Raw genomic sequence first — 27,692 nt, 5'->3', positions numbered from 1 at the left:
GCTCTCATTATCCACAATATATTGACTTATTTGCTTAGTCCTAGTATATACATACGGAGCAGCTTTGGAATTGCTAACCCATGTCTTTGTGAATTTTTTAAATATAGTATTTATGATAGTACATCATTATCTTTGGCCCTACAGAATATAGTTATAATGTTTTCTTCAGTTACTTAGGTTAATTATTTCCTTGGTGTCTATTTTTAATACAATTGGACTCATTTATTCATATTTGTATTCTTTTTTAGATTTCCCCCACATCCTGATTGATTAGAACTTATTGGGTGTATGAAACATTACTGTGGTTCGAAGGATGTGTTAGTTTGTTCTTGCATTGCTATAAAAAAAATACCTGAGACTGGGTAATTTATAAAGAAAAGAGGTTCAATTGGCTCTTGGTTCTGCAGGCTGTACAGGAAGCCTAGCGCCAGCACCTGCTTCTGGGGAGGCCTCAGGGAGCTTCCAATCATGGCAGAAGGTGAAGGGGAGCCAGCACATCACATGGCAAGAGAGGGAGCAAGAGAGTGGGGAGGTCCCAGACTTTTAAATACCCAGATCTTGCCTGAGCTGAGCGAGAACTCAGTTGTCACCAAAGGGATGATGCTAAACCAGCCATGAGGGATCTGCCCCCATGATCCCATCACCTCCCACCAGGCCCACCTCCAACATTGGGGATTACAAGTCAGCATGAACCTTGGAGGGGACAAGCATCCAAACCATGTCAGTTCCCATTCGCCTGTTCTTTCTACCAGGCTTCCACACACGCCTTAGGTAACGATCACATCAGGTTTGGGTTTATGCTTCCCCCCGCCCCCGCCACCCCACAAATGAGCACATACATAGAAGGATAGCATCGTTGTGGACATTCTTTTGGATTCTGCTTTTTTCACTTAACGTCTTGGAAATCTCTCCACGTCAGTGCATAGAACTTCTCCTCCTTTTTCACAATCGTATCCTGTGAATGTACAATTGTTTAAGCCATTACTTGTCTACATGTGGGCTTTTAAATTGTTTCCAGTATTTTGTAATTATAAACTTGCAATGAATAACCTCAGGCCTGTGTGTCTTAGTTTTCTTGGAGGTGTTCCTTCAGGGTAAATTCCTAAAAATTTACCCTGCTGAGCATTGAGTGTCCAGTAGCTCTTTTAGGTAAGGTGGCACTGCTGGTCCAGGTTGAGAGCGTCCGGTAGCTCTGTTAGGTACGGTGGCATTGCTGGTCCAGGTTGAGAGCGTCCGGTAGCTCTGTTAGGTACGGTGGCATTGCTGGTCCAGGTTGAGAGCGTCTGGTAGCTCTGTTAGGTAAGGTGGCATTGCTGGTCAGCGTTGAGAGCGTCTGGTAGCTCTGTTAGGTAAGGTGGCATTGCTGGTCAGCGTTGAGAGCATCGGGTAACTCTGTTAGGCTTTGCTTTGTTTCCCTGCGGAAGGGTTGTGCCTGTTTGTGTTGTGTGAGCAGTGTGCATGAGTGCTGGTTTCCCCAGAGCCTCACCAACAGAATGTTTTGTCATACGTGTTACCTTTTACAAATCTGATTGGTAAGGAATAGTATTTCACTATTGTTTAATTCGTGTTTCTCTATTTATGAGTGAATTTGAACACGTAAGTCTATGTTTAAGAGCTATTTTTTTTTTTTTTTTTGAGACGGAGTCTTGCTCTGCCACCCAGGCTGGAGTGCAGTGGCCGGATCTCAGCTCACTGCAAGCTCCGCCTCCCGGGTTCACGCCATTCTCCTGTCTCAGCCTCCCGAGTAGCTGGGACTACAGGCGCCCGCCTCGTCACCCGGCTAGTTTTTTGTATTTTCTATTAGAGACAGGGTTTCACCGTATTAGCCAGGATGGTCTCGATCTCCTGACCTCGTGATCCGCCCGTCTCGGCCTCCCAAAGTGCTGGGATTACAGGCTTGAGCCACCGCGCCCGGCCTTTTTTTTTTTTTTTTACCTTTTTTGTGAATTGTCTGTTCATTTATTTTTCAGTGGGGTTTTTGGCCCCTCTTTAGAGTTCTCAATATATTAGGGTTAGTAACCCTCTGTCAGGGATGCATGTTGCAGATTTTTCTTCCACTTTGTCATTGTCTTTTGACTTAATGTAAGGTGTTTTTGCCATGCAGTTGTTTTTTAATATAGTCACATTTGTTACTCTTCTGCTGATGCCTCTGGATTTTGAGTCCTTAGAAAGTCTTTTTCTGCACTGAGGTAGATAAAAGAGAAATGCATCCATGTTTTCTTTTAATACTTGTTTGCTTTCTTTTATTTACTTGAGATTCCTTGATCCATTTGGAATTTATTTTTGTGTATTGTTTGGAGGTATGGATCTAATTTTTTCTTTTGCCAAATGGCCACCCATTTCTTTTGTTAAAGCTCTTGTGATTAAAAAGTTCATCTTTGCCCCAGTGATTTGAGGTACTGTCTTTATTATGTGGTAAGTTGTCATGTGTATTAGGTCTATCCCTGAGGTTTCCATTCTGTTCCACTGGTCTGTCTGTCCATGTACTGGCACCACACTGTTTTGATTATAAAGACTTTGTAGCATGTTTTTAATGTCTGTTAGTGCTAGTTCCTCTTGTAATTTTTTTTCAAGTGTTTTCTTGAGTATTCCTTTTTCTTTCTTTCTTTTTTTTTTTTTTTGTGTGTGTGTGTGTGGCAGGGTCTTGCTCTGTGGCTCAGGCTGGAGAGTAGTTGCATGATCTTGCTTCACTGTAACCTCTGCCCTCTGAGCTCAGGTGATTCTCCCATCTCAGCCTGCCAAGTAGGCGGACTGCAGGTACACACCCCTACCCCTGGCTCATTTTTCTATTTTTAGTAGAGACAGGGTTTCGCCATGTTGCCCAGGCTAGTCTTGAACTCCTAGGCTCAAGCCATCCTCCCGCCTCGGCCTCTCAAAGTGCCCCCAAAGAGATGACACGTGTAAGTCACTGCACCCGGCCCTTCTTGGCCATGCTTACATGTTTGTTTTCTTCATATGAATTTGCATACCAACTTACTTAATTCTATGAGAGAAGCTTGTTGGAGTTTTTGTTGCATCAAATTTTAAATGAACTTAGAAGTAGTATTTTTACAGTGCTGTTATTTTGTCTAAGAGCAAAGGATATGTTTCCATTTGCTCAAGTCTTGTGTGTCTTCCAGGAGGTTTTACAGTTGTCTTCATATAGGTTTTACACATTTCTTGGTAAGTTTAAGTATTTAATCTTTTTGTTGCTGTTGTAGATGGGGTTTTCTCTTGTTTTATATTCTCTAACTGATTTATTTCTATATGTTAATTTTATATCCTGCTACCTAACTGAATTATTGTTTGAGTTAGTTTTATTATTGCGTCTCTCGGGTTTTCCAGGTATACTAACCTGTCATATGGAAATAAAGATAGTTTTACGTCTTCCTTACCGATTCTTAAGGCTTCGTTGATTATTTTCTGTCTAGTTGCATGGGCTGGTATCTCTAGCACAGTGTTGAACAGCAATGGAGATAGTGGCTATCCTTTTGTTGTTCCTAATCTTAATGGAAATGCCTCTTGTGTTTCTCCGTTAAGTAAGATGAAGGATTTATCCCTAAGGTAGGGGTGTGTCTGTGTGTGTGTGTGTGTGTGTGTGTGTATATTTTTTTTTTTTGGTAGATTATCTGTCTAGTGCTGTTTTTTTGAGTGTTTTCATCAGGACTGTGGATTGAATTTTGTAGGCTTTTTCAGCATCTAGAAAGGTAATCATATGAATACTTTAGACCTATTAATATATATGGTTTATGATATTAATGAGTTTCCCATATTACATTTCTGAAATAAATCCCACTGGTTTTGCGGTGTTGTTTTCTTAATATGATGTTGAATTCTGTTTACTAATAATGATTTCTTAGTTAAATCATGTTGAATTAGTAGTTGAATTAAACTGATTACAGAGCACAATTACCAGCAAAGTTTACAAACACATTTCAGGTAGAACAGATACCTTTGCTGATGCATACAATTGTGGTCACATGGCCAATCCATTCAGATTTTTAAAACTAGGTGGTACCTATTTCCTTTACTTTTTTTTGTGAACTTTAGATTTGTGAAGGTGGTATCTATTTAGATGACTTAACTGTGATATTTGTTGATTATAACTGCCTGTGAAAGTCACAGTGTCCCTAAAGATGTTCCATTTGGTTTCTTATGTAGCAATTCAGTTGGCCCAGATACATCTTTGTTATTACAAACTAATAAAAAATAGTCCTTATACTGTAGTTGCTGTTTGAGAAAGGCTAGCATCTCCTGTAATGAGGTGAAGCAGTTGAGCAGAGCTTCATGTCCACTGCACATGGGTACAGCTTGAGAAGCAGGATCCACATATGCCTGGTGCTCTCAGGGAGGCCGTCTTGGGTCACGTCTTGTCTGAAACATTTGTCTCTTGCCTGTCTTTTCACCTGTTCGGGTGTAGCTGACACCGCTGCTGCACTAGGAGCGATGTGAACCCAACACAAATTCAGTTCAGATAAGGGGAGACCATGAAACCAGCATAATCGCCAGAGCACTTGTGTCAGCACCTCTGACACAAATGACGTCAGGGTCCCCAGCACCTCTCGCACGCTTGGCGCTTTGGGACTCATGGGACTCAGCCTGTGGTCACACTCCCAGCTAAGATTCATTATAGTGGCACAGCAAGGACGCACAGCGGCTCTGTAAGGGAAAAAGACACCTCACACGGAGAGAGCCTGGAGAAATCCAGGCACAGCTTCCTAAGCTGTCCCCTCTCTCCTGCCAGGTGGGGTCTCAGAGCTGGCCCCTTTCCCAGCAGCAGACTGCATTGACATGTGTACATGTTTGTGCCCAGGGAAGCCCTCTAGAGACTCAAGTCCAAGTTTCCATTAGGGCTGGTCACATACTCATTCTCTGCCAGTCAACTCCCACAGCTCCAGACTTGCAAAAGCAGAGGTGTCCCTGCACATCGCACTATCTGTATAGACAGCAGGTTGGCACAGAGGCCTTATCTGTGCAGGAGCATTCCAGAGCCAAGTCCCCAGATGCCAGCCTAGGGCAGCCCTGTAAGCAAGCCCTTCTCAAGCTCGGTCTGCTTTGTTAACTCTTTCTTGTACAGTTGTGTTGCTTCATTGTAGTTTTCTCATATGATCTACTCTAACACTGTATTCTTTATTTCAGTTTGAGCCCCAGCTACATAGATCTGACTGAGTGTCCCTACATGTGGCCCTACTGCTCCCAGCCCATCTACTATGGAGGAATGCCGACAGTTGTTAATGTCACCATCCTCAACGGCATGGGAGTCACAGGAAGAATTGTAGATAAGGTGAAACTTCTCTCTGACTTGGTCTCTGACTTGATGGTGAACTTAGACATAGCCCAGACCTTTAGGCCATAGTTATTTCTGCTGAGAAATAACTCAAAAAAAGGAAAAGTTCTAGGCCAAGGAGAGAGGATCACTTGAGCCCAGGACTTCAAGACCAGCCTGAGCAACAAAGTGAGACCTGTCTCTACAAATAATAAAGAAATTAGCCAGGGATGGTGGCACGTGCCTGTGGTCCCAGATACATAGGAGGCTGAGGTGGGAGGATCACTTGAGTCTAGGAGGTTGAGGCTGCAGTTAGTCAAGAGCATGCCATTGCACTCTAGCCTGGGTGACAGAGCAAGACCCTGTCTGGGGAAAAAAAAAAAAAAAAAAAGGAACTAGCCCTGCCTAGGGTGCCAGAGCTGTTGGAAGCAGTGGTTTGTTATATCCTAAGTCTGTACAGAATAAGTCAGGGCAGAAATTAATTAAACCAATTTTGCCTTTTTGCTTTGGCATCTTGAGTTTGGCTCCTAAGTCAGCTAATTACATTTGATTTTTCATCTATATAATTTTGCGCCTGTAATTAAAGGCCCAGTTGTAGTATTTCATTTTTTTTTTTTTTTGAGACAGAGTTTCGCTCTTGTTGCCCAGGCTGGAGTGCAATGGCACTATCTCGGCTCACTGCAACCTCCACCTCCCAGGTTCAAGCGATTCCACTGACTCAGCCTCCCAGGTGTCTGGGATTACAGGTGCCTGCCACCACGTCTGGCTAATTTTTTGTATTTTTGGTAGAGACGGGGTTTCACCATGTTGGCCAGGCTGGTCTCGAATTCCTGACCTCAGATGATCCACCTACCTCAGCCTCCCAGAGTCTTGGGATTACAGGTGTGAGCCACCGCGCCTGCCAGTATTTTATCCTTTAATGTGTTTGAAAGATACAGTCTTTTTTTTAAAATATTGTTTTGTAGCCGGGCGCGGTGGCTCAAGCCTGTAATCCCAGCACTTTGGGAGGCCGAGATGGGTGGATCACGAGGTCAGGAGATCGAGACCATCCTGGCTAACACAGTGAAACCCCGTCTCTACTAAAAATACAAAAAACTAGCCGGGCGAGGTGGCCGGCGCCTGTAGTCCCAGCTACTCGGGAGGCTGAGGCAGGAGAATGGCGTAAACCCGGGAGGCGAAGCGTGCAGTGAGCTGAGATCCGGCCACTGCACTCTAGCCTGGGCGACAGAGCAAGACTCCATCTCAAAAAAAAAGAAAATATTGTTTTGTAAATTTTTAAAAATCTTAACTGCATAGACATTATCACAATAATTAAAAATAGAGAAAAAGAATAGAAAACTCGCTTCCAGCTTTAGCATAGAAGGGCCACTGTTTTTTAAATGTTCTTTTCCAGCCCTTGTCTGCAATACTTATTTTTTTGTTATCATTGTGCAACTGTCAAAAATTTACAATTTTTTTGGTGGTTCTCATTATATCATAAACATTGAAAAATTCAACTGCTGTGCATGTTGGCTGAAACCTGTAATCCCAGCACTTTGGGAGGTCGAGGCGGGAGGATCACAAGGTTAAGAGATCGAGACCATCCTGGCAAACATGGTGAAACCCTGTCTCTACTAAAAATACAAAAATTAGCTGGGCGTGGTGACACACGCCTGTAGTCCCAGCTACTCGGGAGACTGAAGCGGAAGAATCGCTTGAACCCAGTAGGCGGAGGTTGCAGTGAGTCGAGATCATGCCACTGCGCTCCATCCTGGTAACAGAGCACGACTCCGTCTCTAAAAAAGAAAAGAAAAGAAAAATTCAACTATGCGTGGCACCAGTATACTTCTTAATGGTTGTTTATGTAGAAATAGTAAATTATAATTTGTTTACTATTTTCCTTTGTTTGAACTGTTAAGTAGTTTTCAACTATAAACATTTCACTGAATATTTTTGCATATATGGTTTTCTTTTCTTTTGAATTATGTCTTTAACATAAACTCCCTGGATTTGCTCCCTGAATCAGAGGGTGTGAACAGTCAAGGATGGCTCTTGGCACATCCTACCAAATTCTGTCCAGTAGAGTTATGTCAGCTTAGACTGCTGCCAGTGGGGTTCGGGAGAAGATGGCTCCACCAGACCTTCACTGGGGGATTTGCCTTTTAAAGTGTTTTTATTCCAGTAGTGTTTTAAAAAATTGAGATAAAATCCACGTACCATGAAATTCACCCTTTTAGGTCATACAGTTCGGTGGGTTTTAGTATATTCACAAGGTTGTGCCAACATCTCCTTCAGGAACATTTCCTAAAAGAAACCTTAATACCCAATGTCAGCCACTCCTTCTTCCTTCCTCCAGTCCTTGGCAACCAGCCTGCTTTCTGTCTCTGTGGGCTTGCCTGTTCTGGACTTCTCACATCAATGGAATCCTAGAGTATCTGTCCTTTTGTGCCTGGCTTCCTTCCCCTCAGCTTCAGGTTTTCACGGTGTGTCCACGCCGTGGCGCTGTCAGTGCCGTGCTGCTTTCCACGTGGAGTAGTGCTCCACTGGGCGGGTCGGCCACGTGGTGGTTCTCCGTTCGCCTGTTGCTGGGCATGTGGCTGTTCTAGATGGTACATCTTTCAGCTTTCAACTTAGAGGGTGCCTTGTGTAATGGGTGCCTTGTGTTTAATGTGCACTTCAGTTCTTTGTGGGGTGGATATCTTTGGTGTGTTTACGAATTGTGTTTCCTCTTGTATGAGTTACACGTTCATCTCATTAACCCATTTTTCTGCTGGAATTGGGATTTTCTCTGTCAATCCTAACAAGATCATCCTGTCGTAGAGAAATTAACCATTGCTGTGTTTTAAGCAAAATCTTCCTCCAGGTGATGTTCTTTTCCCTTTAATATTACTTATTGTGGTGGGGATTTTTTTTGCTTCTGTAAAAGTTTTACATTTCATGTAGTTGAATTTTTATGTTTTATGATTTCTATTGTTTTACAGATGAGAAACATCCTTCCAGAGATAGAATAAAATTTTATTTTTTTCTAATTTTTATGTATATGATTGTTAAATATTTAATTCTTTCATATGTGTTAATTTGGTATGTGTTACAAGAGATGAGCGAAAGTTTTTCACTTGCAAACCAGTGGCCCCAAGAGCATTCTTTAAAAATCCTTTTTCTTCCTCATTATTTTGGACACCGTAGCCTACAGATATTTTTCTTTTTCATACTTTTTTCTTAACACACTAGCTTACTTGGGAAGTAAGTTCTGGCTGTGTGGATTGTGAGGGAAATGAGTAATTTAGATTCATCTGAAATACTGGTTAGTTGCAAGCTCTCATTGACGTCTCTTCCAGATGGCCTCTGCTCATGCTTCCCTTTCTGCTTTTCTCCCACCTGGAGAGTAGAAGGGTGGTCATCTCGCAGCTGAGCCAGCCCTCCCTCCGGCCACCTGTTTCTAGCTTCAGAATGTGACTCTGGACAGCTGGTGTCCCTGTCATGTTACTACTTTCACTTAATGGGATTTTTTTAAGCATACAACTAATTGGGAAATAACCTTAAATCTGAGAGTTTTCATCTGTGTGAGTTCTCTCAGTCAGATAAAGTTCTTCACCAAAGAACTTTTGACAAAAGTTCCTCTGTTTTATAGTGGAAAAAAATGTCTCCATAAAATTGGAGGCTGTCAGAAATAGCGGTTTCTAGACTTTTCTAGTGGTATGTTCCAGGCAGTCCATAGGTTACTTTGGTTGTAGTTACTTAGTATCTGTGTATAAATTTTATTTTTCCCTATTTAATGAAATATTTCTCAGAACCAGTTTTGGTAAGAATTGAGTTTGTCTGGTTTCCACGTGTTTTCTCTTGGAGGTTTTCACTTCAGCCTGTGCCTCATTTCTTTTTCCTGCAGCCTGACTGGCAGCCCTATTTGCCACAGAACGGAGACAACATTGAAGTCGCCTTCTCCTACTCCTCGGTCTTATGGCCTTGGTCGGGCTACCTGGCCATCTCCATTTCTGTGACCAAGAAAGCGGCTTCCTGGGAAGGCATTGCTCAGGGCCATGTCATGATCACTGTGGCTTCCCCAGCAGAGACAGAGGCAAGGACATGCGGGAAAGTGGCTTGTTTTCCTAGCTGCTGGACATCACCTTTCAGGGAGGGAAGGCCAAATGCCTGGGGTCTCCATTGGAAGTACAGTTGATAGATAGGCTTAGCCTCGATGGCCGCAATGGATGGTTCCAGGGCCTCCGGAGCTGCTGGAGTTGGAAGAACTAGCTTAACTCTTAAACTCTTTAGGTGTTTGAATAGACTTAGTTGTGATACATGAATCTTTTATCAGACATTTGTTATTGGAAATTCTTGTATTCAAATTATTTAGGTTAAATTGATAAATATAAATCATGTTTTTAAAGCTGAAAGTTTCGTTCTGGGCAGTGAGGGCATTTCAAGTTTCTTTTTTTCTTTTTAGTCAAAAAATGGTGCAGAACAGACTTCAACAGTAAAGCTCCCCATTAAAGTGAAGATAATTCCCACTCCGCCGCGAAGCAAGAGAGTGCTCTGGGATCAGTACCACAACCTCCGCTATCCGCCTGGCTATTTCCCCAGGGATAATTTAAGGATGAAGAATGACCCTTTAGACTGGTAAGCGCCCCACAGGACGCACTTCACCGCCCCCGCCTCTGTGGCGGGAGGAGGCACCCCTGTCCCCGCAGCTCTTGGAAAGGAGATGTTGCTCAGCTTCTCGTGGAGCCTGGACTCTGGTGACGCTGCGATGTTCAGGCCTTTGCCATGCTCTTAGGGCAGCCTGACTTCTCTTTTGAAACTTTCACAAGTATGATTGTGCAGTAAAAGCTTGAAGTTCCCTTTAACTGTTCTCTTTTCCTTCCTTCTCCCATTGAGCCAGTCAGCAAAGCCGTCAGTCTTACCCTCAGACTACATCCTGGATCATGCCGTCTCTGGCCTTCTCCCCTCTCCCACCCTAGTCCAGGCCATTGTCATCTCTTGCCTGGATGGCATCCATAGCTCCTGAATGCCACTGCTGTTGCTATTGTTGCCCTAAATTCCGCTCCTCTTGTAGCAACCTTGGTAGTCTTTTTAAAACAGATGCTAACACAGTTTGCCTCAAGCTCTCCAGTGACTGCCTCTTCTGACTTCCTCACCTAGCCAAGCCTCCTGGTGTGACCCATGCAGCCCTTCAGAATCTGGCACTGCTTCCCCCGCAGTCCTTTACCTCCTCTCCCTGTGCCTGTTCCCTGCAGGGAAGCTGGGCTGACTTTCTCTTGGCCCATTAGCCAAGCTCATTTCTGCTTTCATGTTTGGACTAAGTTTGAACTCCATGCTGAAAGCAGGGGAAGGGGAAGCACTGAAAGATGTGCCCAGGATAGTTACCGAGTCAGACTTGCCTTTTAAAATAAGATGTCTCTGGCAGCCAGATTGGAGGGGCTCAGACCAGAGACGGGTAGACAGGAAGTGGTGGGAAGTTCATAGACCAAGGTGAGCCTGTGGGCCTGCAGAAGAGCGCCTGGAGTCCGTGCTGCTGAGGAGTAGGGTGCTGGGGGACTGGGAGGTGAGAATGGGGTGACCCATAGAGGGTGTATACAGTGTCGCATAGGAAAGTGAGCACATTTGGGAGGGATGGGCATGGCAAGCTGACCAGTGGCAGTGATACCAGTTAGCTCTGCTGCTGTCTCAGCACCGTGGCCCTGCGTGGCTTGTTCCAGCGTCCGTTCACTCCTGCGGCCGTTTGCATGTCTTCTGTCAGACACAGATGGTTGTCACCTCTGAATGACAGGACACCACCGCCGCAGAAACACAGTGTGTCACCGAGTCCACGTCTCAGGTTACTGACACCTAACAGTCTGGTTTGTGCCGCCCTGTACACACCACCGCTACAGTGATGGTCTAGTACACTTTAAACATGTCTTTGGCCATTTCTTGTCATTTTGTTTCTTTCATGCACCTGCCAGGCACATAGTTTCTTCTTATCAGCCGTTTCCTTGTGTCCAGGTCAGAGCACACAGGCCTCCTAAGCTGAAGCCTATGCCAGTGGGCCAGCCATCCAGGCCTTCTCTGTGGGCCACGGCACGGTGCTCCTGCAGAGGCGGCCCTGTGGCCGGATATGCCTTTATTGCCAGTAAAGATTGATCATTTTAATGCTGTGGCCTGTTGTTTTTCAGGAATGGTGATCACATCCACACCAACTTCAGGGACATGTACCAGCATCTGAGAAGCATGGGCTACTTTGTGGAGGTCCTCGGGGCCCCCTTCACATGTTTTGATGCCAGTCAGTATGGTAAGTGGCGACGCTGTGCTAGCCAGATGGTCTTTCTGCCCACTTTGGATGTTTGTCAAATGTTTGAGGAGTGAATCCCAGTTTTCAGTGATAGCTACGAAGGGAGTATGCACCGTGGGTTCCACAGCTGGGTGAGCCTGGGGCGAGGCTCTGAAGCAGGTGTTGGTGGGTGTGACGTTCAGCTGAAATACAAGACAGACTGATTGGAGACAGGGGCATTCGCACTCTTTTTTCTGTTAAGTTAAAATTGCTCTGCCATATATTTTGCTCCTTTTCAAGTGAGTGAAAAATCGTTATCCTGAGCACCACAAATGAAATCAGATCACAGTTAGTCCCTGTGTATTGCTGGACCCTGATCCTCTACTTTTGATAGCCCCTTTTAAAGTGGTACAGGGCGGCACAAACCAGACTGTTAGGTGTCAGTAACCTGAGACATGGACCCGGTGACACGCTGTGTTTCTGCAGCGGTGGTGTCCTGTCATTCAGAGGTGACAGTTCCCAGCCTTGGTTCTTTGTTCACCAGGCACTTTGCTGATGGTGGACAGTGAGGAGGAGTACTTTCCCGAAGAGATCGCCAAGCTCCGGAGGGACGTGGACAATGGCCTCTCACTAGTCATCTTCAGTGACTGGTACAACACTTCCGTTATGAGAAAAGTGAAGTTTTATGATGAAAACACAAGGTACTGATGATATGCATTGGTGTTTATAAGAAATGTGACTTTTGGTGAATTAAATTCTACCCAGCAAATACTTACGTGATGATTTGACCTGTTGGTTGTCTTTCCAGTTAGTACAGACATATTCAGAGAGCTTGATTAGAAAAAAATCCTTTTGACTGAGTGCGGTGGCTCATGCCTGTAATCCCAGCACTTTGGAAGGCTGAGTTGGGCAGATCGCTTGAACCTGGGAGGCCAAGGCTGCAGTGAGCTGAGATGAAGCCACTGCGCTCCAGCCTGGGTGTCAGACAGACCCTGTCTCAAAGAGGAAAAATAAAACACACAAAAAGAAAATAGTCCTTTATACAGTAGAGATGTTCTTGAAAGTTGCTCGTAAAGTAAGACATTCATTGACTGTGAGTACTATTAGTAATATAGAGGGTTGTCTTTCCTTGATCTTAGATATGAGATACTTCTGCTTTAAATTTCTGTTTAATTCTTCTCCACTCTCACTCTATTACTGAGTATATATAAATTTAAATGCACCAAAGGAACTGTTACTTAAAGAATATTTCAAGTAAATTAATTGTTGTATATTTAGATAATTATACAGTATACTAATATAATAAGTATACTAATTTACTTGTATTTATAGTAGTTAATTTACTCAAGGGGAAAATGTCCTCCCCTTAATTGGGATCACGGATTCCCAGCGTATTATAAACATAATCACCTTTATGTTTTGAATTGGTTTCTTTAGAATCTGTGACTGAACCTTTCTATGCTTCTTTCTCATCTCCTTTTCCTTCACTGAGCTTTGCTGGGTGTAGGCTAAGCAGTTTTCTCTGGTGTGTTTCAGTGAAGTACTGATTTTCATTTCCTAAAATAAATTTCGCTTTAATTAATTCTGCACATCAACCGAAGCATTTACATTTGCAGTTTTACCCAAACTCAGACAGTTGGTTTCCGTTGAAACCTTAGTGTGGAAGGGCTGGATTATGGCAGGAGAAATTGAGTTTTGTCATAGAGACTAAATCAATGTGTATGGCGTGTCTTCATTCCCTGTGCCCTGTGTGTCTGTTACCACTTTCCCAGGCAGTGGTGGATGCCGGATACTGGAGGAGCTAACATCCCAGCTCTGAATGAGCTGCTGTCTGTGTGGAACATGGGGTTCAGCGATGGCCTGTATGAAGGAGAATTCACGCTGGCCAACCATGACAGTAAGGCTCTGTGTGTTTCCCGAGGGCGTGGTCTTAGGTGTGAGGGCAGAAGTTGTACACCTCTGAAGTCTAGGTTTCTTGAGAAAGAAAATGATGATCCCTCAGTTAGTGGAGTCTGTGGAAAGAACTCATCCGTTTTTTCAGAAGTACATCTGTGAGGCTCTAGTTTTATCCAGATTTTTTTTTAATGAAAATATTTTATGTAGCCGTTCCTAATTTTAGTGCTACCTATTAGAGTCTTTATGTAACAGTCCTAAATAGGAACTACCTCATAGCTTCCTAATTATTTACAAAGTTCTATTCATGAAGTAACTTTGTGTTTCTCGTGTAGGAAGTTTCCCCACGGATAAGGTTTTGGTAGCTGGTTTTGAGAAGAACGTCTTGAGCATTCTTAGTACCCATTCTGCACGTCTGGGCAGCTTGTTTTGAGCCTTTGACTGCTCTGAATTTTAACATTTATTCAGAAACCTAATATTAATATTTTTCCTTGAATTATAAAATATATTCAGAAACCTGATGTTAGTAGTGTTTTTCACTTGAATTTTGAGGTGATTACTTGTACTTTATGTGTGACAAGGCAATAGCAGCTCCTCCCTCAAAATTAAAAACAGTTTAAAAAAAATACATAGCGTCTGAAGGATGTATTTTGGGTAAACGAGTAGCTATTGTTTATTAAAGCGTTCGGCGTTCCTGCGTTCCCTTGACTTGGAACTCTTTCCTAGTGTATTATGCGTCGGGGTGCAGCATCGCGAAGTTTCCAGAAGATGGCGTCGTGATAACACAGACTTTCAAGGACCAAGGTAAAGGGTGCCATTCATGGGCCTTTTGCTGCTTCTTTCTCTCTCTCCCTTTCCCCCCACTTCTCTCTCTGTCTTTCTTTAATAAGTTTAATTGCATATAATTTACATGCCGTAACAGTTGCCCTTTTAAAGTGTACAGTTCAGTGGTTTTTAGTGTATTTACAAAATTGTGGAAGCATCACCACTGTCTACTTCCAGAACAATGTTATCACCCCAATGAGAACTCCCATGTCCATTGGATGTTTTGGTTTCTTTTAAAATTTTTTGCACTATTACTTGAATGGTACTCACTACTTTGGGAGGCTGAGGTGGACAGATCACGAGGTCAGGAGATGAAGACCATCCTGGCTCACACAGTGAAACCCCATCTCTACTAAATATACAAAAATTTAGCCGGGTGTGGTGACACGCACCTGTAGTCCCAGCTACTCAGGAGGCTGAGGCAGGAGAATCACTTGAATCCAGGAGGCAGAGGTTGCAGTGAGCCAAGATCATGCCATTGCACTCCAGCCTGGGCAACAAAGCAAGACTCCGTGTCAAAAAAAAAAAAAACCACCTTCAAGGTTACTTGACGAATTTTTTTGTTATCCTTTATGAATTGTTCTGCTTCTGTGATTGCCAGAAAAGATTTTAGAAACATTTTGACCATGTTTTGGAGTTCTGAACTATTTAAAGATAAGAAACATTCATTATACACCAGCCTCTCAGAATTCTCTGAAGAGCGGTGTTTGCATGCAGTTTTGCTTCAGCTGTGTATAGGCATCACCCAGGAAGCTCTCCTAGAACTGATATTCGTGATACCACCCTGTGCTTAGTGCACCGTGCCCACCTGGTGAACTGGAGAGCAGTGGGAGTAGCTGCCTCTGCCTTCTGGAAAGCCAGGTGCAGGAGGGTATGGGCAGGTGAGCAGAAACCACACTACAGCCTTCCTGTGAGCTATCAGCCCAGAGCTGTCATTTTGAACCACGTGTGTCTACTCTCACACGTGGGTGCTGGAGCTTTGAGACTGTTAACGTGCCCCAAACAATAGGCTTGTGAAAATGTACAAGATTCATTTTTGTCATGCAAGTTGATACTGTGTATTTCAGAATGAGAGGCCCCCTCCATTGTAAAGGTTGCCATTTTCTGTACGTGGAGGTTAAGGATAGTTTTATTAGTTGAAAACGGTGAAAAGAGAGGATTTCTCACCTTATCTACTTGCAACTGGAATATAGAATTTATTTTTATATTACCTGGAAGGGATTTTTTCCTTTTATCAAAAGCAAGGTTGATTGGTAACTGGATCTGTGTTTCAGAGGGTTATATTTCAACTTGAGGTACATAATGATTGTTTTCACAGTCACTTGGCCACGGGTTAGTGATTCTTTCTTTTTTTTTTTATTTTTATTTTTTTTTTTTGAGACGGAGTCTCGCCCTGTCGCCCAGGCTGGAGTACAGTGGCGCGATCTCGGCTCACTGCAAGCTCCGCCTCCCGGGTTTACGCCATTCTCCTGCCTCAGCCTCCCGAGTAACTGAGACTACAGGCACCCACCACATCGCTCGGCTAGTTTTTTTGTATTTTTTTTAGTAGAGACGGAGTTTCACCGTGTTAGCCAGGATGGTCTCGATCTCCTGACCTCGTGATCCGCCCGTCTCGGCCTCCCAAAGTCCTGGGATTACAGGCTTGAGCCACCGCGCTCGGCCTAGTGATTCTTTCTAAAAGCATTTCTCGTAGGCAGTATCACTTCAGGTCCTAGCTATAACAAGGGTTCAAAGCGGTGGTCTCATTGGCTTGTACCCTCTGGGAGATCCTTGTTTTTGGTTGGTGGGTAGGGAGAATCAGAAGTAGATTTAAGGATACATGCTTTCTTTTGGTGTTCTACTACAGTGTGAAAATGAAATTTTTTTAAGGGTCATTTTATTCCCATAAAGACTTTAAATCGAATAGTCTTTTGGGTACAAAATAAGAATTTGAAAATAGGAATTTGGGTTATGCCTCATCAGAAAAGACCCTGATGGCAGAAATAAAACTCCCATCAAATACCATAAGGCAAATGGCGGTGAATGTATTCCAGTTTCTCCTGACTTCTTCCCTCTTCCAAAGAAAAGCGTATTTTTTCTTCTACTCAGCTCCTAGTAGGATTCCCACACAGAGAGCAGGGAATGTCACGTTTATAGAGCTACAGACATTTCAGAGGTTATCAACATGGACAATACTAGATTCTGGTGAAGACGTACATCATGTTCTAGTGCTGAGGAAAGCAATTGAATTAGGGGCAGAGACTCCTAGATTATCTGGTGGTGCCACTGATGATGCTACCTGTGGCATTTATACATTTTTGACTTCTTGATTCATTATAAATTTTAAAGTATGTCATCTGGGCAAAGATAGGAGGCTGTGCTGTTGGAACATGTGTCTTTGTGAAATTAATGTAACCAGTGTCTTAAACCTAAATTAAAAATATATGGACATACTTTAAAAAATTAGTTACATTTGTCCCAGCTTTTCATAATAAAACATGAAACCTGGGTATTAGTATATATTACTGTATTCATAGAGAAACCTGTGTGTTTAGCAAGAGCTGCTGGCTGCCCTTTGTGTAACTGTCTGAAAACATAGGCCTTTCAGGATAATAAGAGGAGATAAAATTTAGTTTTTTTTTTTTAAGATAGAGGCAGCACCCTTACAATTGTGAATATTATGTACCGCCGTGGCAAGTAAAAATTAAAGTGGATAGATACGGAAATACAAAGTGAATTTTGCTAAAACAAATTAATGGCACTTAAGACATTTCTATTCTAAAAGGCTTATTCTTAAGGCTTTTCTGTTCTAAAAATTTGCCATGTCTTAATTGAATATTAGATTTTGTAACTGTGGTTTGTTTGTCATGTGGATGAAATCTCAGGCAGTGACACTGCTCAGTGGAAACCCTCATGTCTGTTGTCTTTGTTGTGTGATTTCAGGATTGGAGGTTTTAAAGCAGGAAACAGCAGTTGTTGAAAATGTCCCCATTTTGGGACTTTATCAGCTTCCAGCTGAGGGTGGAGGCCGGATTGTACTGTATGGGGACTCCAATTGCTTGGATGACAGTCACCGACAGAAGGGTATGAAAACCGCAAATGGGCTTAGTGACTTCAGCACTCAGATCCTTTCTTCCCTTTGTCTCTGGAAAGGCGCCCGTGAGATGCTGGCAGATCAGCCGACATCTGTTCACTCGAGCCAGGCTCAGCTGGAGACGTTGCAGCCGCTTTGATTGCTTGGAATATTTTGATGGGTGTCTGAGTCTGCACACATTTAATAAGCAAAACAAAACTACTTTTTCGGGCCATAATGCCTCTTCTCCATCTTCACCTTCCTGAGGCCAGTGGAGGCAGGACCCCCGCATTCTGGTGGAGAGCCCCGTCCCTGGCTTCCTTGGGGCCTGCCCCTCCCAGGCTTCCTACCCCGTGCTGCCTGCACTTTGTGGGCACTGCCACGTGGGGGCACCCTTCTCTGGTCTGACACATTCTTTTCCTGGAGGGCTGGTTCTTGGTTGTCCTTCCAGACCTGGAATTTAGGCTTTTCTGAGCCTTTATCAGTGAAGAGCTTTTGTTATCTTGAGGCGTGAAGGGAAGGCAAATGGGCACATCAGTCCTCTTCCCTCCGCTCTTTTTCAGTCTCTCAATGCAGCCTTTAGATCTGGGGGCTTGAGGTTGGGCACAGACTATTTTTCTCATTTTGTAAAGGGGAAAAAGAGTGGTAAAAGTGCTCCATAGTAAGCACTTTGGTAAGATGAGGACACCTCCAGGACTGAAGGACAGCCTTCTAACACACTGTGATCACTGGGGAACTTGGGGCAGAGGGCAGGTGGTGAGTTACAGGAACGAGGCCCTGAGAGCATGCACTGAGAGGTGTGTGTGTGCCCCTCCGTTTCAGGCTGAAGTTGACTACATTCCTGGCATTTATGTAAATCTCTAGACTGGGATGGGTCTTTTTAAAAATCAAAAATGGGCTGGGTGCGGTGGCTCACGGCTGTGATCCCAGCACTTTGGTAGGCCGAGGTGAGTGGATCATGAGGTCAGGAGTTCGTAACCAGCCTGGCCAACATGGTGAAACCCCGTCTCTACTAAAAATACAAAAATGAGCCAGGCGTGGTGGCGTGTTCCTGTAATCCCAGCTATTCAGGAGGCTGAGGCGGGAGAGTTGCTTGAACCCGAGAGGTGGAGGTTGCAGTGAGCCAAGATCGCACCACTGCACTCCAGCCTGGGTGACAGAGAAAGACACTGTTTAAAGAAAATAAAATAAAAATAAGGCCGGGTGCGGTGGCTCAAGCCTGTAATCCCAGCACTTTGGGAGGCCGAGATGGGTGGATCATGAGGTTAGGAGATCGAGACCATCCTGGCTAACACAGTGAAACCCCGTCTCTACTAAAAAAATACAAAAAACTAGCCGGGCGAGGTGGCGGGCGCCTGTAGTCCCAGCTGCTCGGGAGGCTGAGGCAGGAGAATGGCGTAAACCCGGGAGGCGGAGCTTGCAATGAGCTGAGATCCGGCCACTGCACTCCAGCCTGGGCGACAGAGCGAGACTCCGTCTCAAAAAAATAAATAAATAAATAAAAATAAAATAAAAATAAAAAGTGAGGGTTAAAGCCACAGTTAAAGGAGATTAATGTTTTATTTCCACAGAGATTTTAAGACCTGAGATCTCCTGGTGAGAATCTGTATTAAATTTTAAATGCCTGTGAAGATGGTCCTAGGCCTTAAATTTAAAATGGCAGCTTTTTTAACCTTTCAGGGGCATTAAACACTTGACCAGAAGTGCACTTTAATGAAAGAAGAGTACTTAATGGCATTTTTCTTGCATGGATCTTGTCTGGTCCAGGTTGATGTTAATGGGACTTGAAGGGGCAGACACAGGAGAAACAAGATGGAAACAGAAGCTCCGGTTTCAATACTGGGTGGCGCTTTCGCGCTCAGAAAGGATCCTTTGTGAACGGAAGCTGTTGCTAGCCCAGTGCCTTCACTCTAAGGTGTCCCCAAAAACAAATTGCCCTTTCTCTGTTGTCGCACTTTCAGTGGTCAGGGCCCTGCCGACTCGAAGCCCAGCTCCGGTGAACAGATGCTCCATGGGTGTTGGGCCTTGCCTCTACCCCCTGGGGTGTCAGTACAGTTCCTCCTCCCCAGGAGAGCCTCTGGGACGCAGCAGGAGCCATGACTCTGTTCTCCTCTCCCTGTTGCCCCTGAGCCCCCGCTCTCAGGCCCTTCTTTTCTCAGTGGGTGTCACATGGTCTCACTGTCTCTGAATGAACTCCGTTCTGCCCCTATCCATGAGAAGCTGAGTGTGGAACTCAGGCAGTTGGTGCAGCCCGGTGGACAGTGGTGCTGACCACTTGGAGCCACAAGGCACTGGGGAGTGGAGCCCTGGTCAGGTCAGGCCTGTGTGTGCCGATCTGGCTGAGCTGGGCCACTGAGAATGCATGTCTTACGAGAATAGGGGAATCTGGAGTGTATTGGATTTACTTGGACGTAAACTCGTGACTTCTAAACTCCCATTTCCCCCTCTTTTGGGGACTAACTTAAAAAAAAAATTCCTTTAGAGATTTCTTTTTAAAAGCTAAATTCCGGGCCGTGTGTGGTGGCTCACACCTATAATCCCAGTGCTTTGGGAGACCGAGGCAGGAAGATCACTTGAGCCCAGGAGTTTGAGGTCAGCCAGACCCATTTCTGCAAAAATAAAAAATTAGCCAGGCATGGGGTCATGTGCTTGCAGTCTCAGCTACTCGGGAGGCTGAGGCAGGAGGATCACTTGAGCCCAGAAGCTCAAGGCTACAGTGAGCTATGATTGTGCCACTGCACTGGGTGACAAGAGCGTGCCTCTGTCTGAAAAAAAAAAAAAAAAAAAAGAATTCCTAAACAGGCTTGTTGACTTTGCAGACTGCTTTTGGCTTCTGGATGCGCTCCTCCAGTACACATCGTATGGGGTGACACCTCCTAGCCTCAGTCACTCTGGGAACCGCCAGCGCCCTCCCAGTGGAGCAGGCTCAGCCACTCCAGAGAGGATGGAAGGTGAGTGGATGGGCAGGATGCCTTGGGGAGGAAATCGGATCCAGCTGAACATGATGCTACTTCAGCCGGTGGCTGTGCCTGCCAGCAAGTGGGGCCAGTTTGTGAGCACAGCTGAGCGGTTTTCGTAATGGCTGCAGGTAGACCAGCACACAGCAGCTCTAACCTGCCGAGAGGCCATCCTTAGTCCCCAGAGGGACATGATTGAGGGCCCAGTGTGCAGCTGCTTTTCCGCACGCACCCTGCCCCTCACGCCCCTCGCGCCCCTCCAAGTGTGTTTACCTCCTTTCACAGGTGAGGACACTGGCTCCTACAGGCCTTCAGGAAGAATCGCTGACGTCTAGAGTACTTGCCAGGTCCCAGGCCGCAGGCTGGGATGCTCCCATGGATGACCTCACTGTCCCCTCTCAGTAATCCTGTGAAAATAGATACTATCATTCCCAGTTTCCAGATAAGGAAACGAGAGTTGAGAGAAACTAGATACCTGCCTGAGATCCCCCGGGCGGGATGTGGTGGTGGAGCCTCAGCCCGCCTCTGGGGCCTGTGCCGGTGCTGTGGGGCCCCCAGCTGCTTGGCACTTAGCGGGGTGGGTATCAGTGCCTGTAAGTCCCTGGTGTGCTGGTCCTTACAGCACTGCCCATAGAAGGGTCATGTGAGCCACGGGCGTCATTTAATATTTTCCAGGAGCTGCGTTTAAAAAGTAGAAAGAAACACAGATGAAACTATTTTAATAATATACTTGAGCCAAAGACAAGAAGAATATTAGGATTTAAACACGTGATACCTTATTTCAGTTGCTCGATAGCTACATGTGTTTGGCAGCTACAGTGTTCAATGGTGCAGATCGAAGAAATAGAATTTTGAAAATGCTGAGATTTTTTTTATTTGGCCAGAGAATTAAATATTTTAGAAGAGAAGGATTTTTTTCTGTGAAATTGGTCTGTAGCTTAGATTCTGCAAGTGTAGCCTTGTGTGTGTCGGTGGTGGTCAGCAAAGGTTGACCAGCCAGTGCCGTGCACACATCTGCCCATCTTCAAGGAAAGTTCTGATTTTCTCACCCACCTTCAGCGATGGAAACACACATTGTCTGGGAGGAACCAATCAGGCGTGGCTCCTGCAGCACGTGGAGGACAGCTTTAACAGAGCACAGGGACTCTGCTCTGTTGTGGGAAAGCCGACAAACTCATGATAAAGTCCTCTTTTTCCCTTTGCATTTTAATAATAGAGATGATTTTCTTTTTTGTTGCTGTTGCTTCTAACCACAGGAAACCATCTTCATCGGTACTCCAAGGTTCTGGAGGCCCATTTGGGAGACCCAAAACCTCGGCCTCTGCCAGCCTGTCCACATTTGTCTTGGGCCAAGCCACAGCCTTTAAACGAGACAGCGCCCAGGTTAGTGCCCGCCTGTGCCCTTCCACTCTTTCCGTGGGGCCTGTGAGTCATTGCTTTTCTTATAGGAGAGAATGGAATTTTACTGACGTCACTATTGAATTGTCAGATCCTCAGGTTTGTCATTTGTGGTAGTTATTTAGTGAACCCTGTATTGGCCTTTGGAAATAGGCTCTTTGGTGGTATCCTGCATAAAAAGTGCTTTGGATAATTAGCATTTTGTTACATTTGGTTAATTCTTTTTTAAAAAGCTGTGATCCAACAGTGATTTCATGTGAGCTGGAGCTCCGAGTCCTGTGGCTGGGGAGTCGAGAGCTGCCGGCTGCAGTGTGTTCCCTGTTTGAGACATTGATGATAAGATACAGAGAGTTCCCTTCTTCTGTCATCCCCGGGGGCCGCGGCTGCAGCCTTTCCAAGAAGAGCATGCTTCTGTGTCATTATGTCCTGTGCTGACTGTGACTGGGGGTGAAAGCACCCGCCTCTGACGACAGGCTGTAACCTCTCCTGCTGTCACTGCACTGCTGTGTGCAGTGCCGCCCGGATCCCTTCTCCAGCTCACTAACTCGGCTTCTTCATTTGCATTGTTTCCTTTCCGTAGCCAGTGTCCGAGGTGGCTCTGCTGTTTCCCCCTACAGCTAAGGCGAGCCAGCTCAGCGTGACTGGTCCCCCCCGTGTTCTCAGATCCCACCCTCTCACTTTTTCTATGACGTCCCTGCCTGAGCAGGACAGTATCAGAAGGAAGGGGGAGCTTCTCCTGAGCAAGGGGTTGAGCCAGGGACAGCCGTCAGAGCCGTCAGCGCTGTGAGCTGTGCCCCTGGCCTGGCAGGCACACCTCCCACCCCGTCAAGCGGGGGTCTTGCCCTCCAAGCCTCTCTGGCCACCTGGTACCCGGCCCCTCTCCCCAACCCCCTCAGGCAGGAGGCTCCCCTCAGATAGGCCCCCTTTTCCTCCAGTGATGGTATGGGGCCGGGGACAAGAGGCCACCCTCCATCCTGTAAGGTGAAGAGGAGAATGCCTGTGGGAAGGTGCTGAGGCCGCCTTCCGCCTTGACTGCTCATCATAAACCAAAAGTGCTCAACACACCACGCACTGACCCTATGTCTTCATTTCGAATATGCTTAATAGAACACAGGAGAATGGTGCAATCATCACATTGTTTCATCAGCAGCTTTCTTTCTGAACCTTCATTACTGGGTCCTTTTCCATTCCAGTTCACATCTCATCATTTAAAAATTTCTGATAAGTTTCCATTTTTGCATCCTATTTATTTATAACCTTCTATTAGCCTAGCATTCAAACCAGAGTTTATATTCCAGCCATGGTCAGCAATTCATACTCAGTGAACAGTGTTAGCTGAAGTTCCAGAAACCCAATTATTCTCCACAGTGTTGTTGAGGACTTGAAGCAGATAACAATGTCTTTTCTATCCTTGGCTATCTACCTGTTCACATCAAATAATCCGTCACATTCTGGACTGGCCCATCCAGCATGTTGATCATGGACAGCTCTTGGAATTTGATTTTTACAATCACTCAGTAATTCCTCCTTCTCAGTACGTGGCTGGGTTTTACATTTATCTTGCTTTTCACATCTTGTTGAAAATTATTTTCGGTCCCCAGAGACCTAGATCAACGCATATTCTGAGTCTCTAAAAGAGATCTGAGACCAGGAGACAGCTCCAGATGCCTGTCAGCCCCGTGTCGGGGGCAGGTTTCCGTCTGTGAAGTGGAGAGGCGCTTTGGGTTTCTCTGTTGGGCATCAGGTGCCCATACCTAGGGCAGCTGTGCAAGTGTCAGCGTCCTCCCTGAGAGGAACCCCTGCTCCGGTGGCTCCTCAGTCCTTCCATCAGTATGCTGTAAAGCAGCCACATGGTAATGGGTGTGGACTGTTACCATGACTACTCCACTAGAAAGTGCCATCACCAAAGAATTAGATTCCGGAACAGGATGTCACTGTTAGAATGGAAATGTAGCCCATATATATTCAGCTACGAAAGTCGTAAAGCCTAAATGTCATTGATTCTGTAACTTAACACTGTCAGTTTAATTTTCAGACTGATTAAACTGGAAGTGTAAAATTAAATCCTATAAAATAGGAGGGTTATAATGAGTGCTCATTGGTATTCAGGCAGTTGCCGAGCTGGGAGTATCGAGTGGGAGTCTCCCTCTTTCCTGCCTAAGAAGCCTCTGCTCAGACCAGCCCTTGTCCGCTAGCTTGGCGTTGACTTTCAGCCTAGTTGCTGATAGGACTGGACATCTTTGCTTTCACTTGCCCCAAGTGAGAGAGACAGGCCGACAGTTTCCAAATGAGTCAACAACAGAAAAACAGAGAATTTTTCATTGGGAAACTTACTGTATTCTTCCCCCTCACTTAAGCCAGAGTAGTGTTTTCCCATCGCGCTCTTCGCTCTAGCTCAGGTGTCCCCCCAAGCTCTGTGCTGCTGTTGCCAGCATATCAACCTCTCTGCGTTCTTTGGGTCTAAGTTGTATTGGCCTGAACAAGTTTTTCAGATCCCAAAGTTAATAATGATACGGTGCATCACAGAGTGCAGAAAGCGCACATGTTCACTTGATCATCCCCCCACTGCGGGCGCGGCAGATGGGGACCCCGCGTTTCGCTGCTCAGACTCTCCCCACTGTTGCTTCCTTGTATATTTCCTATTCTCCCTCTAGACAGCGGTTTCTTCAGAGACAAAGATGCTGTCTGGTTCCTGGCACCAGTTTGCCCACTTCCTTATATGCAGTGGTTGTGGAGTCACCATTGCCTCCGACTGCTCCAGGCCTTAGGGAGAGGACCTCAGTGGCCCCAGGCTCACGTCCACTCGGTGGGCTTCAGCTTCTCCCACCCACAGGCTCCTTCCAGGGCCGCACCATGATTGTCCTCCCAGGTTGCTTGGTCATGTTGCCAGCTTTATGCAAAAACAGGCTCATGCTGGTCATATGATAAACTCAGTAGAATCTCATGAACAGGGACTTGATTTTGATCTCTCTCTCAGGACCTGGAAGCGGCCACCACAGTTGCTGTTCAGTGGCATTTAGGTAGACGTGGATGCAAATAGCATTTCACATCTCCCTGTAGATCACTTTCTCTTTCTTGGGTTTTAGTTGAGCTTCCTAGACTAGTCCAATGGCTTATTTTGATTTTGTTTTAATCTATTTTCTGAAGTAACCTTTGGAAACATCAGAAGCTACTCTCCATCGACCTGGACAAGGTGGTGTTACCCAACTTTCGATCAAATCGCCCTCAAGTGAGGCCCTTGTCCCCTGGGGAGAGCGGCGCCTGGGACATTCCTGGAGGTGAGTTCTCGGGTGCTTTGTTACTGTGCTCAGTCGTCCTGTATTTTGTTCAAAGGAGTCTCCCTCCCTCCCCCAGGAGGCGGGCCGGACTCTTCCTGTCTCTGCCTTCCTGGGAGCTGTGGTGGCCTTGGCTCTTGGCGTCTTTTGTGGCACAAACCAGCACGACCAAGGGCAGACCTGAGAGATTAAGAGATTGTTGTTTCCCTTGGAAAATGCTACCTAGATTTTCACACTGGAATTTCTTTTACAACGACCGGGTGATCTACTTAAAGATGTTCAAAGTAACTTGCATGCTCTTTATGAAAGTTCTGCCAGCCACCTATTATGTCCCTCACAGGACGCCTGTCTGCTGGTTTGGGTCCCAGCCAGTGGCAGCAGCCGCCCTGGCTCCCAGCTCTCAGCCCAGAAGGCCCTTGCAGTTCTCTGCCCTGCTCCCCCTGGGAGGGGCTTGACCGAGCTGGGGTGGTCTCATCCTGTGTGTCTCTGCAGGGATCTGACAGACTCTGAGGGCGACTCGATAGAATGCTTGGGGCAGGTTATTCTCCACTACCCAAGGCAGTTGGTACCAGGCCTTTCCAGCAGAACCTGGGCAGGTCTTTTGCTCTGGAGTCCCCTGTACTCTTCCAAAGAATTTACAGCTACCAAAGGGAGTTTCTCTGGGTTCCAGGAGTTGTCCAGAAATGGGGTCAGGAAGGGGCACCCTTGTCCGTGCAGTCCAGGCCTGGACACTGCGTGGTGGTGGTGGTGCCAGGGTCCTGAGGGCCTTGTGCGTAGGTCACGGGGTGCGCTGAGGGTAAATTCCAGAGCCCTTAGCATTGCCCAGTCAATCATATTGACATTCTGAACCAGGGGTCTTCTGATGGCTTCTCCTGGTTTTCAGTCATGCGTCTCCTCCATAGAGGGCTTTCCCCAAAGGCGGGGCACTGCCAGACGTGCTTCTTCCGCCACGCCTCCTTTCTTCTCCTCCCACTCAGCTGGAACCACAGGCCCCTCCTTCTCCCCTGGATAGAGACGTGCCCATCTTCCCCTGTTTTTAGGGAAACACAGAGCGCCTCTGGGCCTCCCTTCGGTAGGTTGTGACGGAAGCAGAGCTGGGCCTGATCATCCACCTGTGGGGAGCCCAGGGAGGAGGGGCAGCAGAGAGCCCACTGAGCCCTCTGCCCCGCCAGGAAGTGGCGTCAACACGGACTGGGAACATGACTGCTCTTTGCTCTCATCCACTGTTTACTGATGGCCTGGGTTACTTTAGCTAAGGCTTTAAAATGAGGTATGCCCTGCAAGGCCAGCTAGTGAAATTGGCTCGCATTTAGTTTCTGATGAATCCAGCTGTCATGGAAAAAGGCTGTCATGGTAGCTCTGTGGCCTTCCTGCCTGTTCACCATCTGTCCTCTTGCAGGGATCATGCCTGGCCGCTACAACCAGGAGGTGGGCCAGACCATTCCTGTCTTCGCCTTCCTGGGAGCCATGGTGGTCCTGGCCTTCTTTGTGGTACAAATCAACAAGGCCAAGAGCAGGCCGAAGCGAAGGAAGCCCAGGGTGAAGCGCCCGCAGCTCATGCAGCAGGTTCACCCGCCAAAGACCCCTTCGGTGTGACCGGCAGCCTGGCTGACCGTGAGGGCCAGAGAGAGCCTTCACGGATGGCGCTGGTGGGTGAGCTGAGCTGTGGTGGCGGTTTAAAAGGGATCTAGTTTCCAGCTGCAGGTTTGTTAGAGTCTGTTCTACATGGGCCTGCCCTCCTGTGATGGGCAGAGGCTCCCGGTACATCGAGAAGAATCCTGTGGGTCCCGTCCCGTCAGGAGGGACTCAGAGGCTCTGCCGCCACTGAGACTTCCCACCGGGCAGCTACGCGCACCAAAGACTCGGGAGAACCTGGAAAGGCTGTCTGGGGTCTTCTGACTGGAGGGGAAATATGTACTTTCCAAACAAATGATACAACCCTGACCAAGCTAAAATACGCTTGTTAAAGGCTATTTTCTATATTTATTGTTGGGAAAAGTCACTTTAAAGACTTGTGCTATTCGGAAGCAAAACTATTTTTTTTGTCAGTGGAATGTGGTTTTTTTACTGTTCCATCATGAGGAACAACATAGATTCCATGATCTTTTTAATGATAGGACAGACTGAGATTTGAAGGAAACGTACACAAATCTGTGAAACATAGACCTTCGCTTTATTTTTGTAAGTATCACCTGCCACCATGTTTTGTAATTTGAGGTCTTGATTTCACCATTGTCGGTGAAGAAAATTTTCAATAAATATGTATTACCCGTCTGAAGCTGAAAGATACTGCGTAACGGACTCTTTCCACTTGTCCCGTTTCTCTCTGATGACAGTCTGGAACGGGTTCTGAATCAACCTGCTAATTTTGTTTTTATTGAGACATAATTCACATAACTACACTTTGTAGTGTAGAGCTCAGTGGTTTTCGGTGCACTCACAAGGCTGTGCAGTTTCCAGAACATTTCCATCACCCCAGAGAAAACCCCACTCCCACTCCAGGTCACCCCCATGCGTCCCCTGCCCCAGGTCGCCGGCAGCCGGGCTGCTCTGTCTGTGGATTGGCCGGTCCTGGACATGTCCTTTCAATGGCATCGCACAGTACGGGGTCCTTGGCATCTGACTGTCTTCACTCCGTGTCGTGTTTTCAGGGTTCACTGACCAGCGCTGTGGCAGGTGTTCAGACGCATTCCTCCGTGTGGCTGAGCAGCGTCCTGTGGAGTGGCTAGCCCAGTTGTGTTTCTCTCTTCCTCAGCTGGTGGACATTTGTGTGTTCCCACTTTTTGGCTGCTGTGAACAGCGCTGCTCTGAGTATTTGTGT

General features: G+C 46.1%; 1 protein-coding gene across 2 annotated transcripts in view; it reads left to right on the top strand.

The window, feature by feature from the left end:
* MBTPS1 (membrane bound transcription factor peptidase, site 1) overlaps positions 1 to 27,152 on the top strand; it is a 66,019-nt gene extending 38,867 nt beyond the window's left edge. The window contains exons 12-23 of one of the 2 annotated variants that reach the window (XM_033219155.1): positions 5,119 to 5,263; positions 9,111 to 9,299; positions 9,669 to 9,841; positions 11,377 to 11,492; positions 12,016 to 12,172; positions 13,244 to 13,368; positions 14,091 to 14,168; positions 17,112 to 17,252; positions 20,061 to 20,192; positions 21,455 to 21,581; positions 24,744 to 24,874; positions 26,271 to 27,152. In XM_033219155.1, coding sequence (XP_033075046.1) covers positions 5,119 to 5,263; positions 9,111 to 9,299; positions 9,669 to 9,841; positions 11,377 to 11,492; positions 12,016 to 12,172; positions 13,244 to 13,368; positions 14,091 to 14,168; positions 17,112 to 17,252; positions 20,061 to 20,192; positions 21,455 to 21,581; positions 24,744 to 24,874; positions 26,271 to 26,467 — 1,711 coding nt within the window. In that variant the 3' untranslated portion in view covers positions 26,468 to 27,152. The remainder of the gene's footprint in view (positions 1 to 5,118; positions 5,264 to 9,110; positions 9,300 to 9,668; positions 9,842 to 11,376; positions 11,493 to 12,015; positions 12,173 to 13,243; positions 13,369 to 14,090; positions 14,169 to 17,111; positions 17,253 to 20,060; positions 20,193 to 21,454; positions 21,582 to 24,743; positions 24,875 to 26,270) is intronic. The other variant, XM_033219156.1, reaches the window with a different exon arrangement.
* Positions 27,153 to 27,692: the final 540 nt, after the last annotated feature.

Source organism: Trachypithecus francoisi, unplaced genomic scaffold (genome assembly GCF_009764315.1).
Source record: "Trachypithecus francoisi isolate TF-2019V2 unplaced genomic scaffold, Tfra_2.0 Lachesis_group10, whole genome shotgun sequence".
Taxonomy (NCBI): domain Eukaryota; kingdom Metazoa; phylum Chordata; class Mammalia; order Primates; family Cercopithecidae; genus Trachypithecus; species Trachypithecus francoisi.
Note: the sequence above shows the minus strand (reverse complement) of the source record. Positions and strands in the feature narration are given on the sequence as shown.